The sequence below is a fragment of the Sabethes cyaneus genome, chromosome 3 (assembly GCF_943734655.1).
Source record: "Sabethes cyaneus chromosome 3, idSabCyanKW18_F2, whole genome shotgun sequence".
NCBI classification, from domain to species: Eukaryota; Metazoa; Arthropoda; class Insecta; order Diptera; family Culicidae; genus Sabethes; species Sabethes cyaneus.
The window spans coordinates 68,993,511-69,010,627 of record NC_071355.1 but is presented as its reverse complement, the minus strand read 5'-3'; the positions used below and the strand labels follow the sequence as shown (position 1 = coordinate 69,010,627).

Sequence of the window (17,117 nt, the reverse complement as noted above, 5' to 3'; positions counted from 1 at the left end):
TGTTCCGATTTTGTCAGCTCCCGATTTTTTCTACCCCTGATTTTGTCTACCCCCGATTTTATCAGGTTTTTATCCCGATTTTGTCAGCCTATAAATTTGGTTTAACTTTTGTGCTTTTAAACATAATTTATTTAACTTTTCAGCCTGGTTGAAACTATTTTGATTCTCTGGGGAGAGTTTTTGAATAAAATGATGCCTTCTTGCGAGTAATTCGGGGTCAAAATTAGGGTATTTTTATAGTAAAAGTTCAACAATTCCTAAACAAGCAAAGATAGGGGTATACTGTGTTCAGCAATGTTGTGTATTTTTACAATTTGTACAACTTTGTAAAATGTGAAAAAGTCATACAACAACTATAAAAACAGCTAAAACTGATTTTAACGATTTTTCATTTATGAGAAATAGGATTTTTATATCTTTGGTGGAGAGTTAGAAGGTTACTGTCTTCAGAAAAATTTCTTGTAATAATATGCTGTAAAATTGAAGAAAAATAAATTTGATATTTCACTTTTAGGGGATTAATCAAAATTTGAATTCCGCTGGACGACAGAACTTTTAATTTTAAGAAAGTCTTCCAAAGGTTCCATCATCTTAATAGTGTTCGACATCGGAACGAAAATTGAAGTCCGGGTTCCGGTCCGGTCCGGTCCGGTAAAAAATCGGAACGAATTTTTTAGGTCCGATTTCGTTCCGGTCCGATTTAGCTCTGTTCCGGTTCCGGTCCGATTCCGGTCCGGATGTCCGAAATTGTCCGGATGCAAAATCGACCAATTTTAAAAAAATAGGTAAATGTCAAAGGCAAAGCTTTGAATGTGTGGAACCTGCTGTAACTTCTAAACGCTAACCGGCCTGAAACGGATCATTTAAAAAAATGAAAATGCGACACCATTAACTGGTGCTTACCCATCATGGAATGGTATACTTTCAGACATGAAAGTCAGCTTTTAATTAAAAAATTGTCTTTCAACCGCCATCTTTTTAATAAAAATTAATTTAAATTCGCGATTTTTTATTTTCCCAGGAAACTTCAAATCAAATTTTCCAGTTTTCTCGGACATCACTTGCTTCAAAAGTTTATAACTTTTGAACAATTTGTTTTATGAAACGGCAAAAAAATTCTCAGCCGCTTAGCAAAAATACCAGTTGGAAAAAATATTTCTCACGGTGGTGGAAAACTCCTGTAGAAAAATAAAATCACTACAGTGAAATTTTTGACACTAACAGACAAATGAATTATCAAATAAGAAAAAAATACAGTGGACTCTTGGAAAAGTTAACTCTCTGAAAAGTTAATTGTTCAGAAAAGTTAAGCGAATATTAGCTCCCATGCAACACTCTAAAAAGTTAATTTTGGCCTTAACTTTTTTGAGAGTTTAAATTTTTTGGTTATCCAAAGCGTTCATTCACACACGTGTGTTTTCCTTCTTTCTTTATTTCTCCTTTTTCGATTTCTTGACGCCTTTTTACAGTTTCTCACAGAGTCTTGACATAACTGGGATTAAATTAAACTCTTGTACCGGACAGTTGTAGCAACAGTTCAATACGGGCACATACTTATCTCAGGATTTTTGATAACATACTGGAAAAGCGCAAACTTAGATTGAATTTTGAATGCAAAAGAAGGAACAGCAGGGACGAAAAATAAACGCGAACATTATCAAAACGTTAGCGTGGATTACGAAAAATCAAAAGTTAACTAGTATAAACGACTATTTTAAATTTACTGAAAGGAACTAAGTATTATTTCATAAAGATGTTTTTTTCTTTTTTCTCGGGTTATCTAACTGGTCGCTTAATCTTCTATACCTATAAAAATGGATTTCTGCCTGTCTGTCTGTCGATATGTTCCTTATAGAATCGAAAACTACAGAACCGATCGGCGTGAAAATTTGCATGTAGGCGTGAAAATTTGCATTGTAGGATTTTTGGGGCCGAGGAAGGTTCTTATGATGGTTAGAGACCCCTCCCCCCACTAAGACGGAGGGCTCCCATACAAATGAAACACAAATTTCTGCATAACTCGAGAACTAATCAGGCAAATAGATTAAAACTTGGCATATGGGTATTTTTGGAGATAAGAATTGTTTTAATGGTGCATTGAGACCCTTCTTCTCTTTAGGAGGGGAATTATGACCCCTCCCCCCTTTAGAAGGGGGAGCTCCCATACAAATGAAATACAAATTTCCTCATAACTCTAGAACAAATGGTACCAAATTTGGCATGTGAGGGATTTTGTAGGCAGGATTTTTTTTGTGATAGTTTGAGACCCCTCATCCCTGTGGTAGGGGAATAAGAACTCTCATACAAACAAAACAGAAATTTTTACGTAACTCGAAAACTAATCGAACTCGAGAAATTTTAGACTCCTCCATAAAACATAACAGACAATAACAAGACCACCAAAAACTTTCTGCAGCCCCCCGCGGAAAACAGCTCTGTCTAGGTTGATTTATTTTCCTAGGTCTACTGACCTCTATTACTTTCCTTCAGTTGGGGCCGAACGAGCGACAACGAGTAAGGAGAGGATCACCCCGAGGATCGAAATGGTACTTTTCATGAAAAGGTTTTCCGTGAAATGGGACATTCCGCGTAAGGTTTTTCGCGAAATGGTATTCAGCGAAATGTTATACAATCACGGCGAATATTTAAGTGCTATCCGCTTTATTTTATCTGGCTAAGTAACAGGGGGATTGTTTTCTACTTTATTGTGAGGAAGTGTTGGGCCCTTTTGTGATGTCAAAGTGTCAGGGAGATCTCAAACATCAGTTCTACCTGACAAGACAGGCAATGTCGCCCACTTAAACACAGGTAGAGTCCCAAGCATAGTCGTCACGCCTATGCCCGCAGGCGGAGGCGTTCCGGCCCTGCGCAGACACCGTGAACTGACTGTAAGATCTCTCTGCCAAAGGCCGGAATGCCATATTTTAAATATAATGATGCTGATAATGATGATGACGATGATGATGATAATGATGATGATTCGAAGAAAAATGATAGATCGAATTTGTAAATGTGCTTTGGACTTTTTGTACTACTTGAGTTAGACTAATCTCATGTTTTTATTCTTGACCTTGAAATGCGGTCATACTTGAGCTGTAAAATGTAGTATTGTGAAGTGGAGGACTCGTCAGCCCCGCCTGACACCGGTCATCAACCGTGCGCCCGCTTTCTATTTTCTAACACAAACAACGACAAATGAACTAATAGGAAAGACAAATTTCGGAGCATTGGCGGTTATCAACTTATCAGGGCAAATTGAATCTTTCATTCCCCTAGCATTTATGCACTGTCCCAAGATACAAAGTAAATTGAGCGCAGTACAACCCGGACGTTTGCGGTAATCGACATAAGTTTTAGAGCTTATAAAGCTTTATAGAGACGCACCCGCCTTCCAACCCTCGAGATCAAAGAGCTAGTGTAGTAAAGCTGTGGGCTGAAACGTCTCTCTAAGACTCAACCCCTCCCTATCGACAGACCCCGCGGTCGGCCATCGGAGCACAGGTCAGCCACGGGGCCAGTGCAAAAATCCTACTGACTATCTAGCAGCACCGCCCAGCCGAGACTCGAACACACGACACGAATTGACCTAATTTTCCCATCTGCTACCTAAGCACTTCTATTTATTTTTTTTTTTATTTATTTTTATTGGTCGGCCATCAGCGCATCAAGAGGCTATATAGGCAAGCACTTCTATTATTATACCCGTAATCATTGTAGAGTGGTCCTTCGGCATCCAACACGATCTGGTATCCCGCTTACATCCCCTTACTAACCCTAAGCCCCCGATCGACCCAACCAACCCGACATTTTTCGGAGATATTTGTGACAGCTGTGATAAATAGGGATGAATCCCAAAAACATTCATCTATTAATTATCAGAGATCCCCATACTGGCCTGGGTAAATTTTTACCCCGAGTTCCACTTGAAATCACAAAAGTATTTTGACATATATCCACATTCGTAAACGTGACCGCTGTTCATTTACTGGTTAGTTAAAAAGCCCTACACCACGACAAGGTTCAGTTTTATCGTAGGGAAGCATTATTTCATAAAGATCTTGCTACATATTTCTTTACGTTACAACTTCCAGATACTTAAAAATGAGTATTCTGCATCCGAGAATATATTTTTCGCTTTTGTGTTTATCATTTTCAATGGCTCTTAGGTAATATTTCGAAAAAGTTAATCGACCCATTCACCAATCGATTAACTTTTCTGAGAGTCCACTATATTTCAAAATTTCTTAAGACTTATAGAAGAACATGGGCTTTCCAACATTTCCTTAGAATTTTGTACCGTCATAGAAGATTATGTGGAAAGCTTGTTCCAACTAATATTTTTCCTGGATTGCTGAGAAAATTTTATCGCATTTTCATAAAAAAAATGTTCTGCAATGCTTGGTTTTAAAACTATAAACTTTCGAAATGAGCTGTCTTCGAAAAAATCGAAAAATTTCTAGTGGAGTTTTCGGGGAAAATAGGACAACATATTGTTTTCATTAAAAAGTTAACATCCTATGCTCGTAAGCAAAATTTTATGAAAATCTGAGACTCTTCGGCCCGATACGATAATTTTGAAAAAACCGATGAAACTATTGAGTTATCGTTCATATTGGACCATAAGCGTGAATATCGGTTGCCTATGGCAGTACCGACAAGATGAAGTGCTATAATTACATAACTTTTAAAATTAGTTCTTTGAAATTAAATTTTGAGGGATCATAAGGCACGAACCGATGCTGCGAAACGTTCGGTTTTAAGACCCACAGATATTTGCTAATTTTTCAAAAATAAATCGATTCGTTGGACTTGTTTTGGAGCCTTCAACAGAAAGTGTATTATTGCTAGCGAAATTATTGTCTTTCCTCAATACTGAGGAAGTTAAAGGAAATTAGTTTTAAACATATAAAGTAGGACTAGGACTTTAACTAGGAGTTAAACATATCAAGTCCTAGTCATCGTTTCCACTGCGGTCAGTTTTACGATCAAAAGTGCTCCGGACTTTTCCGGACTTTCAACGGAAGACCTGGTCCGGTCCGGTTCCGGAGCGCTTCGTTCCGGTTCCGGTCCGATAAAAAATCGGACTCAAAAATTTCGTTCCGATCGGACTTCGGACCGGGTATCGGACCGGACTTTCCGGACTTTACCCGGTCCGATGTCGATCACTAATCTTAATACCACGTTTTCTCGCTTAACGCAAAAAATATTCCGGACCAGTATGCTGTGCCCGGTTTATTGAGCTTTCGGTTGACCAATTGAGGGTTAAAATTTAATTTTTAGTAGAAGTCTTTAATATTGCAAGGTTTTTAATTCTGAAAAAAAAAAAAAAATTCGAAAAAAAAAATTTCCCGATTTTGTCAGCCCAAAATTTAACGTGGGGCTGACAAAATCGGAACATTACTGTGTAACGCTGCCTAGAGCGTGTGTAGGTGGAGGGCGTGGGTGCCGCTCAAACAGTGTGAACCCTGCTAATTCGGTATCTTAATCCCGCAGGAAATTTTTCGCAAGGGAAGAAAGGTTTGAAAGACACGTGGCGGAGAGGTATAATTTTACCTAAGTCACACAATGACGATCGGTAGCCATGACGAGTGGAATACAGCGAAACGCTAGTTTGATGCCGAATGCCAGAAAATTACAGATCCAGGTCAGAAGTCGCATACTCACCGCGGCTACACTTTAGAACAGAGACAGGTATAGAAAGATTAAAGTAAACGAGTACGAGAAGCAAATGCTCGCCGGTGCAGACGAGCGATTCGCCAGCAACGACACACGGAGTTTTCTGAAAAACGGGAAGATGCAGGAATTTTGTCATGCCTTTGATGATAATGTTGGCAATCTACTTACTGACAAAACGGCAGTAGCTGCCAGGAGGATGGATCACTTTCAGACTCTGTTGAAAGGTATGGTAAAGGTAAGCATGGAGATGGAGTGGTTGGATGGCCTCATTTGCCCTATTTTCAAAAAAGACATCGACTCGAGAGTAAAAAGCTATCGAGGCCTTACAATTCTACCTATAAGGTACTTTCCCGTATCCTGTAGACAGTGACCGTTTGCGGAGCCCTTCGTCGGCCAGTACCAACCAGGTGTTAGTGAGGGTCATTCCACGACGGATCAGGATTTACGCTGCATTAGTTACTAAACAAGCTACGGGAGTACAATTTGCCGACTCATCATCTGTTAGTTGATTTTAAAGCGATGTATGATTCAATAAAACGAAATACCTGTTGCACATGATTTTTCGATGATAGTCACGCTGATTCGTGTGACGCTGGATGAGTCAAAAGCATGCGAATGATATATCAGCCGCTTTCGCGATATTTTATGGACTCTTGGGTTTACGCATGACGTCAATCCGTAGAGCGAAGAGTGTAAGCCGGAAGACGTCTGTTGTAACAAGATTGGGATTTACTATTAACACCGTCAAAGCGAATTACATGGTTACTGGTGGGAACTGGGAATGTAGGAGTCGTAATAGAACAGTAATCCTACCGGTGGTTCTTTACGGCATGCATCCTGGAGTACACTGTCCGCTGTAAGTAAAACGTCTCAAGAAATCAAAGCTTTGAAATGATTATACTGCACAGCAATCAGTTGTAACTTCACCGTGAAATGATGCCAGCTATGGATCGGTGGCTCAGTATGAGGATTACGATGGACCGTTTACTTTGTAAGGACAATTCGACGCAATTACTAAGCCAACAGAAGACCTGAAATCTCCCACCGCTCCAACGACCGCCGAACTCCCAATGACTGACAATGTATCGCCTACGGTGCTAAGGGAGTCCCTGAACCACCCAACCAAGTCGTGTTTGCTGATACAGTACCGCCCCGCTAATCCGACAAATTTATAGCCGGATTAGCGAATTTTGACTTGATAATCCGACAGTCAAACTGACGTCAGTGTGAATTTGAAATGTGGTTTTGTTTACATCCATATGTAAACAACTCCGGAAATTTGAGAAAATATTTGTCGTAAGTACACAATAACTATGTTTAATACTCAGTAATGCTCAATTTCGTCAACAAAATACTTTGAAACTCTTAGTTAGTATCGAAATAAGCGCAAGCACATCAGTCTATTGAGAATAGCAATGAAAATATGGCCTTGGATTGTAATCCAAACATTCCTTCTGCTGATGTATTTCCCGTTTCCAGCTTGGGATCTCCACGTGCAGGGAGTTCTGTTTCGGAACTTTATGCACACGCCAATGACGCGCATGGTATTTGCGTATACTTTCAGAATGTGCGAGGTTTAAAGACTAAAGTAGACGACCTATTCCTTGCAGCTAATGATTGCAACTATGCACAGTGGTTCAAACAGCGAAATACGTGATCGTGTGATATTGCGCCGAAACGTGAAGTTTTTCGCATGTAGTGTCTTTAAAAACATTTCTTGGTATAACAAGCCCCTTCGTATGAAAGAAATCTTTGGGTGATTAATTCCCTTAAAAGTGCGATACGAAATTTATTTTCTCGTATATTCGAGATACAGGTCTGGTACTTTCGGTAAAGTTGTAGTAAATATCAATACAAACAACTTTGTCAAAGACAGCATACTTGTATCTCTTCATAGAAATTATCTATGAAGCGTTATTCGTGGACAAACCCTTTAAAACAGTTTTTAAACCCTAACTTATTCTGGTCAATTTTTACGTGTTCATAGTGTTCTAGAAAGTTGTTTATCTTGCTAAAATCAACGTTTCTGTAGAACATTATTATATGTTATTTTCTAAAGTTTCGGAGATTTTGAGCTTTTTTGGTGAAAAATAGTACTTCTTTGAGCTTAAATATTTTCCAAGGTGGCAAATGGTGGCAGATCAAACAACTCCTACCTAAAAGTACAACAAAAAACCTGTAAAAGCAAGTGTCAATTGGCTGTATCCGTTTGTATCCTCAAAAGTTATAGTTGTTTTAAAAATCCACCTCAGTCATGTTTACAGAACAATCAAACTGTACTTCGGATGCAATAAACGCCATTTTGTTTACGTTGACAATCGCTTTCTAACAAGTTAAGTTAACAACAATTTTTTCGCCTATTTCCGATTCGAAAATGAATGCAGACTTAAAATTATTTGACGCAATTAATAAGAGAAAAGCTTCCAAATAACTTTATTTTGTTCAATTTTGCATTGCTCTCTCCTTCCGCATATTTCCAAAACAACATTTGATGATGAATTATCTCACTTACACTTTTATTTAACATAATTAACTATATATGATGTACTGCTTACTTAGTCATTCCGAGAAAATTCGATTTTTCATGACTCGGTCTTTGGTGACTGTTGTTGAAATTCGGCCATTTGGATTTCAGCCATTCGTGATTCGACCATTTGTGTTTCGACCATTCGATACCAGCTCATTATGGGTGTGTTCTTTTGAAAAGACATCACTCGAAAGAATTGAACAAAATAGGCATAAGTTAGTTATTTGGAAGCTTTTCTCTTATTAATTGCGTCAAATAATTTTAAGTCTACATTCATTTTTAACTCGAAAATAGGCGAAAAAATTGCTGGTAACTTAACTTGTTAGAGAGAAATTGTCAACGTAAACAAAATGGCGTTTATTGCATCCGAAGTACAGTTTGATTGTTCTGCAAATATGACTGAAATGGATTTTTAAAACAACTAAACCTTTTGAGGATACAAACGGATACAGTCAATTGACACTTGCTTTTGCTGGTTTTTTGTTGTACTTTTAAGTAGGAGTTGTTTGATCTGCCACCATTTGCCACCTTGGAAAATATTTAAGCTCAAAGAAGTACTATTTTTCACCAAAAAAGCTCAAAATCTCCGAAACTTTAGAAAATAACATATAATAATGTTCTACAGAAACGTTGATTTTAGCAAGATAAACAACTTTCTAGAACACTATGAACACGTAAAAATTGACCAGAATAAGTTAGGGTTTAAAAACTGTTTTAAAGGGTTTGTCCACGAATAACGCTTCATAGATAATTTCTATGAAGAGATACAAGTATGCTGTCTTTGACAAAGTTGTTTGTATTGATATTTACTACAACTTTACCGAAAGTACCAGACCTGTATCTCGAATATACGAGAAAATAAATTTCGTATCTCACTTTTAAGGGAATTAATCACCCAAAGATTTCTCTCATACGAAGGAGCTTGTTATACCAAGAAATATTCCTAAAGATACTACATGCGCAAAACTTCACGGTTCGGCGTAATATCACACGATCACGAATTTCGCTGTTTGAACCACTGTGCTATGGTGTAATCATGCTAACTGAAACCGGCTTAGATGGCTGCATCGATTCTATTCAGCGGTTTGGATCCGCCTTCAACGTTTATCGTTGTGATCGTAGCTCGAAGAATAGTAACAATAATAGTTTTGGTGACATATTGATTGCCGTTGCTGAACACTTTCTGGTAAATTTAAGACATGGAAATGGTCTCGAACAAAGTCTGTGATTCTGCTAGCATTAAAGGAATGAAGTTTTTACTTGCAACAGTTTACATCCCACCTGACAAAAGTAATGTTGTCAAGTTTATCGACGTTGCGTTGGTACACCCAAGACTTAAAAGTGCCTGAATCATCTTGATAATCTCATAGCCTGTGTTGGAAAGCCGGAATAGAACGTGTTCAACGAAAACTTGTTCGTATCACCCTGAGTCATCTATCCTGGCGTAGCTACGTATACTGTATATAGTCGTCGAAAGATTCAATAAGCAACTTTTGTGGCCAAACTTTTTAACAATAAAATTTATGCTCCGGTTCTGCTGTCCCATATCGATTTTCGAGCTTCACTTTTTTTTGTTTATAGGAGACTAGACCACTGCGACCAGCATTTAGATCTATTCTGCACTTCACTTACTGACAACCAGATTCCATTGGACCATCGTCGGTTTTTACGAACCACTGATGTCATGCACTCGTACCTTCATGTTGGTCGTAAGATTATTTGACTTTGGATACGGTTCTTCACGTGTCTTTAGTAAAAATTTAACAAAGTCTAATGTCAAAGTTGTCAGTTGAATCAACCAAAAATCTATACCTATAAAAATGGATTTCTGTCTGTCTGTCCGTATGTTCCTTATAGAAACGAAAACTGCTGCACCGATCGGCGTGAAAATTTGCATGTAGGGGTTTTTGGGGCCAGGGAAGGTTCTTATGATGGTTAGAGACCCCTCCCCCACTAATCTCATACAAATGAAACACAAATTTCAGCATAATTCGAGAACTAATCAAGCAAATGGAACCAAATTTGACATGTGGCTGTTTTGGAGACAAGAACTTTTTCTATGGTAAATTGAGACCCCTTCCCTCTTTAGAAAGGGAATTATGACCCCTCTCCCCTTTAAGAGGGGGGGCTTCCATACAAATGAAATACAATTTTCCTCATAACTCAAGAACTAATCAAACAAATGGAACCAAATTTGGCATGTGGGTGTTTTTGGAGGGAAGAATTTTTTCTATGATGAATTAGGACCCCTCCCCACTTTAGGAGGGGGGCTCCCATACAAATGAAAAACAAATTTTTTCATACCTCGAGAGCTAATTAATCAAATGGAACCAAATTTGGCATGTGAAGGTTTTAGGAGGCAAGAATTTTTTTCTATGGTGAATTATGTTCCCCTATAAAAGGGGACGCTCCAATATAAATGAAATACACTCAAGTCCCTTTTTACGTAAAGGATACGTCCCGCGTAAATCGAAATCGCATAAATTCCGAAATTTGCGTAAAAAAAACCGCGTAAATTCCGAAAATCGCGTAAAAAAACCGCGTAAATTACGAAAATCGCGTAAAAAACCGCGTAAATTCCGAAAATCGCGTAAAAACCACGTAAATTCCGAAATTCGCGTAAAAAAAACCCCGTAAATTCCAAAATTCGCGTAAAAAAAACCAAAATTTCGCATAAAAAAAAACTTTATGGATTTCAACACTACGCGAAAAAATAGACGTTTTGAGCGCATCCGCGTAAATTCCGAAAATCGCGTAAAAAAAACCGCGTAAATTCCGAAATTGGCGTAAAAAAATCGCATAAATTCCAAAAATCGCGTAAATTCCGAAACTCGTGTAAAAAAACCGCATAAATTCCAAAAATCGCCTAAAAAACCGCGTAAATTCCGAAATTCGCGTAAAAAAAAGCCGCGTAAATTCCGAAATTCGCGTAAAAAACCACGTAAATTCCAAAATTCACATAAAAATAGTCGCGTAAAAAAACCGCGTAAAAAGCGACTTCAGTGTATGTGCAAATTTCCTCATAACTAGAGAACTAATCAACCAAATGGAACCAAATTTGACATGTGGGGAGTTTTGGAGGCAGGAATTTTTTTTATACAATCAATTGTTTGTGGGTTCTATAGCCTGCAAAAGTCGGAAAATGAGTGTACGAGTTGAGTTAACGCACGAAATAGAAATGAGAATTCAAACAGTGGAATTTTCGAAAATCGGCCATAGAAATTTTCTGTCATTTTTGTCTTTTTTTCGTAGATTTTGCATGGAAATTAATAATTTATATATTAAAAGCAAGAATAGATTTGGTTTTCGCTATTAAACTTTTAGTAAAAATGCGTCAAATCCAATTTTTTTTGCTCGATTAAAAAATTCTCTTTGTTTTTTGTGCGGCGGTAATGTAGGCGGCAACAATCATCAATTTTTGAACTGTCAAAAACAGTTTCAGGTCAGGTCAAAGCTTCAGACAGCACCCAATTGGAAGGTAACAACGTTGAAAAACAGTGAGAAGAGCAGCGGTTCCATATTGCTACCATGCGGAACTCTAGACATGTTCGTAAACTGCGAAGAAATACAAGAACCGGAACACACAGCAGTCTTCCGCGCAAGTTCGAGCTTCGAAAGTTTACCCAATGGTGGCATGATCAATTCTATCAAAAGCAGGCTTCAAGTCTGTGTAGATTACATCAACCTGGTTCTTCTCCGTTTCCGAAATGCAAAACGAAGTAAATTTCATCTAGTTCGTATCTAGGTAATAAAATTTGGCAGACGGCGGTGGACTGGATACGTGGCCAGAATGCCTGACGAAAGAGTAGCCAAAAGTGTTTGAGGTAGAGAACCAGGAAGAGGCCGTAGACTTCGGGGCAGATCCCGCGCACGATGGATGTGTGTTGTAAAGGACGATGCACGTGTAAAGTAAAGTAAAGTAAAGTAAAGTAAAGTAAAGTAAAGTAAAGTAAAGTAAAGTAAAGTAAAGTAAAGTAAAGTAAAGTAAAGTAAAGTAAAGTAAAGTAAAGTAAAGTAAAGTAAAGTAAAGTAAAGTAAAGTAAAGTAAAGTAAAGTAAAGTAAAGTAAAGTAAAGTAAAGTAAAGTAAAGTAAAGTAAAGTAAAGTAAAGTAAAGTAAAGTAAAGTAAAGTAAAGTAAAGTAAAGTAAAGTAAAGTAAAGTAAAGTAAAGTAAAGTAAAGTAAAGTAAAGTAAAGTAAAGTAAAGTAAAGTAAAGTAAAGTAAAGTAAAGTAAAGTAAAGTAAAGTAAAGTAAAGTAAAGTAAAGTAAAGTAAAGTAAAGTAAAGTAAAGTAAAGTAAAGTAAAGTAAAGTAAAGTAAAGTAAAGTAAAGTAAAGTAAAGTAAAGTAAAGTAAAGTAAAGTAAAGTAAAGTAAAGTAAAGTAAAGTAAAGTAAAGTAAAGTAAAGTAAAGTAAAGTAAAGTAAAGTAAAGTAAAGTAAAGTAAAGTAAAGTAAAGTAAAGTAAAGTAAAGTAAAGTAAAGTAAAGTAAAAGTAAAGCAAAGTGTAAGTTTGTTTTGAATTTTTATTCGCTTAAAAGTTGTAGTATTCATGGACGCAAAAACGGAACTTATGTTAAGCCTGCTTTTGAAAATTTTTCGACCGAGTGATATTTTAAAGCAACTGAAGCCATTCGGAATAAACGAAAAATTAATCTTTCATACCATTAAGCGATACAAGTAAACCGTTTCTTGGAAAATACACCCCGAACCTGGCCGTAAACGCACTGTACGGACAACAGAAGCCATCAGACGTGTAAGAGAGCGAATTCGACGGAAACCAGATCATTCTGTCTGGTCGTAAGATGGCCAAGGAACGGTGAATTTCGCAGGCAACTATGAAGAATATTGATTGATTCCATACAAAAAACAACGCGTGCCCGGTTTGACTGAAAAGCAGAAGGCTGCACGCGTCAAAAGACGTCGACAGCTGCTTAAGCGGCACGGTGAATGTGAAATTCCGTTTTCGGACGATCACCACAATCAACGAAATGATTGGATACGTGCAGTATACCTTTTTTAAATTCTTCGGGACAAACTGGCTGTTCGAAGGTTGCAGAATGTTTCCACGCTGTTGGTATGGGGATTTTTCTTCAATAATTGAAAGTTCCGTTGCTGTTCATTGTACCTGCTGTTGAAATCAACATTAAATATTACATGGATAATATTTTGAAGAACCATTCGCTTTCCATCGTCAAAAAAACACTACAAGAACGCATCATACTGCTTCTAACAATATTCTGTACCGTCTCACCAGGCGGATGCTACACAGGCGTGGTGTGAGGATAACTTTCCGGATATTATTTCTTCGAAAGAGTGGCCTGCCTCTACGGCTGATTTTAATCCTCTCGACTTCTACTATGCATGGGGTTACATGCTAGGCAAACTAGGGAGCACCAAAGAATTGACAGTTGATACTCTCAAGAAACGTTTTGAGAAGATTTGGGAAGAAATGCATCAGGGTATTGTGCGTGCGTAATTAAAGCAAAGGGACAAAGATTTGAAGAATTGGGAAAACAGATATGTGTGAAAAATTATTGACTGCTCAAGTGGAATCTGGACCTGTTCCACCTGGACAGTCAATTATTTTTCACAGTTTGCATATCATTTATTCCAATGTTCGTTCTTCACGAAAAAAAAACATTTACTCCCTCATAAGAAAGTACAATACAAATGTATAAATTGAAGTTTCTCATGCTGAGAATTTTCTGTAAACCAAAACCTGTACGGTGTTTTACATTAGACCACTTTCTATTTTACGGCCATAGAAACCAGTAGTTCAAGCTAGCGATTGCTAAAATTACATGCGAGGGTCCCTAATATGGAAAGGATCCATTACCTACTGGAAAAACAAACTACCTGTGGCTCTGATTCCGGTAATCAAGCAAACAAATAAAAATTTCAAACACGATTCCACACATGTGGTGCGAAGCTCACGCTCCACCATCAACAAAATCTCTCTCGTTTTTCCTGCACCTCATTTTTTATTTATTTTCAACAGTCCCCCATTAGATGAGTCCCAGATTCGCTGGCTGATGAAAACCCCGCCCATGAACACGAAACGGTCCGACCGACCGGACCGGTGGGGTGGTGTAACGTGGTGTTGTCTACTAACGATGTATTACTACTACCCGACCTGACTGTGCGCGCCGACCGACCACTTGGGAAGGTGGGAGATCGCTCTTGCGCGTTCGCGTCCGCGAAAGGGTGCCGTGGGGGTGGCCACAATTCTTCATCATTACCGTTGCTAGCAAACCGACCCCGTGCATAGTGGCGATGGCGCCCGCATCGATTGCGCAATTGCGCTACCGTATATGTCGTTCGGTGGTCGGTACGCGCTAACCTACGGTAGCAGCCAGAGGCGAGCGGTTCGGTTGTTCGTGCTCAGCAATTGGAACAAACTGCCTGTTGTTGGGTTGACTGCTGCCGATGGACGCTGATGGGGCGATGGGAAAAAATGCACACAATTGAATTGTCCTACTAGGTGAGGTAGGCACCTAAGTCTGCGCGTGGCTTGGTTTTGCGATCGGAACATTTCGATAGCGAAATGTCATGCGGTGTGAAAAACAAAAGAATTGAGAGCACATTAGGGTTGACATTTTGGCCAACGCATGACAGTCCCTGGAATGGGAATATTTGTATGCAAATGAACAAAGCTTGTAGCTTTACCCGGTCACCGAGTGCAGGTGCGGGTCCATCGATGTGAATTTGTGTGAATAGAATCAATTAAATTATTCCCTACTTCTGTTTTGGGTAGCGAGTGTTGTTAAGTGGTTGACAACTGGAAGATTTATTGCAAGAATGATGAGAAACATTTGCAGTTGCCTTTTGGAGTTAGTTCAATAAAGCATTAAAGTTTCTAATTCTAACAGACAAAACTTTTCAAGCACACCTCCGCATCGTAACCCGCACTTTCAGCAATAATATCCAGGCATATTGAAGAACTGATATCGTCAAGTGATAAAGCAATATCATTGGCATTACCGTAAGTAGTCTAGATCCATTAACCTCTCCTACTATGGCAACAGTTTTTTTTTGTTTTTGAACGACTGGCTGTGTGTTTATTGGGGTTCCACTTAGAGTCGAATCCTGCGGTTTTCGGAGCTCCCTAACCTATAACAAGTGTGAGGATTGTCGGCACACGTCGACACCACTTAGCTAATATGACACGTTGAGAATAAATAACAGGATCAATGTGAAAATTCTGTCTTAGCGTAGCTTAATGTGTTCTCTATCAAATAGTAGGATTGACACCTGTTCTATCACGGGCATTTGCTTCTAGGTTCTGCGATTTTACACGCTAGAAAACATTCGAACTAAACCGAAAAAACTAACATATACAAAAGAAAAATTTTGTACCTAAACAACGAATAGAAAGCACTGTTATAAGTACAGCTCTAGAGCGGCCTGTTCATTGAATCCGGTATGCAGCAGATCGTTGAACGGATTCAGCGAGTCCAGATGGCTGAGCGGACTCAGACAAGGTTCCGACAGCTGCAACGAATCGGCATCCGATTCCAGGAACAATCCAAACTCCAAGTCGTTCGGAGTGGTGTGGGCTGTGTTGCAACTGGTGAAAGTTTGCTGAAGTCCGGTGTTGGATTGCAAAGGACTTAGACAGGGCTCCGACAGGTTCAGCGAATCATTATCCGAATCTAGCATCATTCCCAGATCGATCAGCTCTTCGCGAGCTTCCAAGTTAGGTTCCACATCCTCCGTTTTGCTGCTGGCTTGCTTGGAACGAGCTGAGGAACCCTTTCGGTTGGAGGAAGTTGATTTGCCAGATTTTTTCGCTTTCCGTTTGGCGTTCGCCGGAGCCGGACTGGCTTTGCTGGAGGGACTCTTTCGTGATCTTTTCACAGTTAGAGGACTCACCGGGTTGAAAATAGCTTCGTTCAGTAACGTTCCCTTCAACATAACTTCTCGCTCGATCTCGTTGTGATTCACCATATCCATGTCATTGTTATTGTCCAGCAGCAGACTGCTGTCAGTATTATTCAGTATGTCATTCAATATCCGAATGTACTTCATCGCTAATCGAAGAGTAGTTATTTTGGTTAGCTTCTCACATGGGGTACTACCGGTCTGTCCGGGCGAACTGACCGGAGAACTATTTCCACTGGGTCCAGCAACCACGATCGGAACCGCCTTCCGCAAGTTTTCGAAAGCACTGTTTATCTCTCTCATTCGGGTGCGCTCCCTGGCGTTGGCCGTTTTTCGACGGTACTTACTCAGCGGTGCCGCTTTCTGTTTGGGTTTTTCCTTGGGGGCTGACTTCTTTTCCTGCTTGGCTGCCACCGCTGCTGGGGCCGAACGCCGAGACTGCCGCTGTCGAAGCGAGTATTTTTCGTCCTTTTTCGCAATCTCATCACTTCCGCTGCTGGCGACGCTACTTCTACTGCTACTGCTGCTACTGTTGCTACTGTTGTTGTTTGAATCGGCTAGGCCCATAATGGGCATCTGTCCGAACGTGAGACTCGCCATCGGTTCCAGTTTGTGATGCATAGTGGAATGCGTTGTACGGTGATGATCTTTAACTACTGTACTGGCCTTCAAAGGAAATGAGTCGTCATATCTGTAAATAAACAAACAGAAGGGTTTTCGTTAGTTTATAATTCAAAATAAAGCGGTAGTTTAATTAACGTCATGCCTAGAAATTCTTGGTGGTAAAGGTGCCACAATGACAGTTTTTTCGTGTGGACTCAAGTCACTGTGACCGAAGGATCGTAGTAACCCGTGGATGCAAACGGATGTAAATATTTTTGCGTCTTAAAATTTTTATTGTCGCTGTTTCGGTATCTTCGGCGCACTTTTTGGTTACATTCCAAGCAGTAAGTGCACGGAAGAGACCGAAACGATTTAAGCCAAAATAGCACTTTTATGAGCGATTGCGCACTTATTGATTGGACAATCTTTGGG

At 39.2% G+C, this 17,117-nt stretch overlaps 1 protein-coding gene across 1 annotated transcript; it reads right to left on the bottom strand.

Annotated features, from left to right (window-relative positions):
* Positions 1-15,581: 15,581 nt before the first annotated feature.
* LOC128743111 (helix-loop-helix protein delilah) lies at positions 15,582-16,703 on the bottom strand. The gene has a single exon (XM_053839634.1). The coding sequence runs from the start codon at positions 16,701-16,703 to the stop codon at positions 15,582-15,584; it is 1,122 nt and encodes a 373-aa protein (XP_053695609.1).
* Positions 16,704-17,117: the final 414 nt, after the last annotated feature.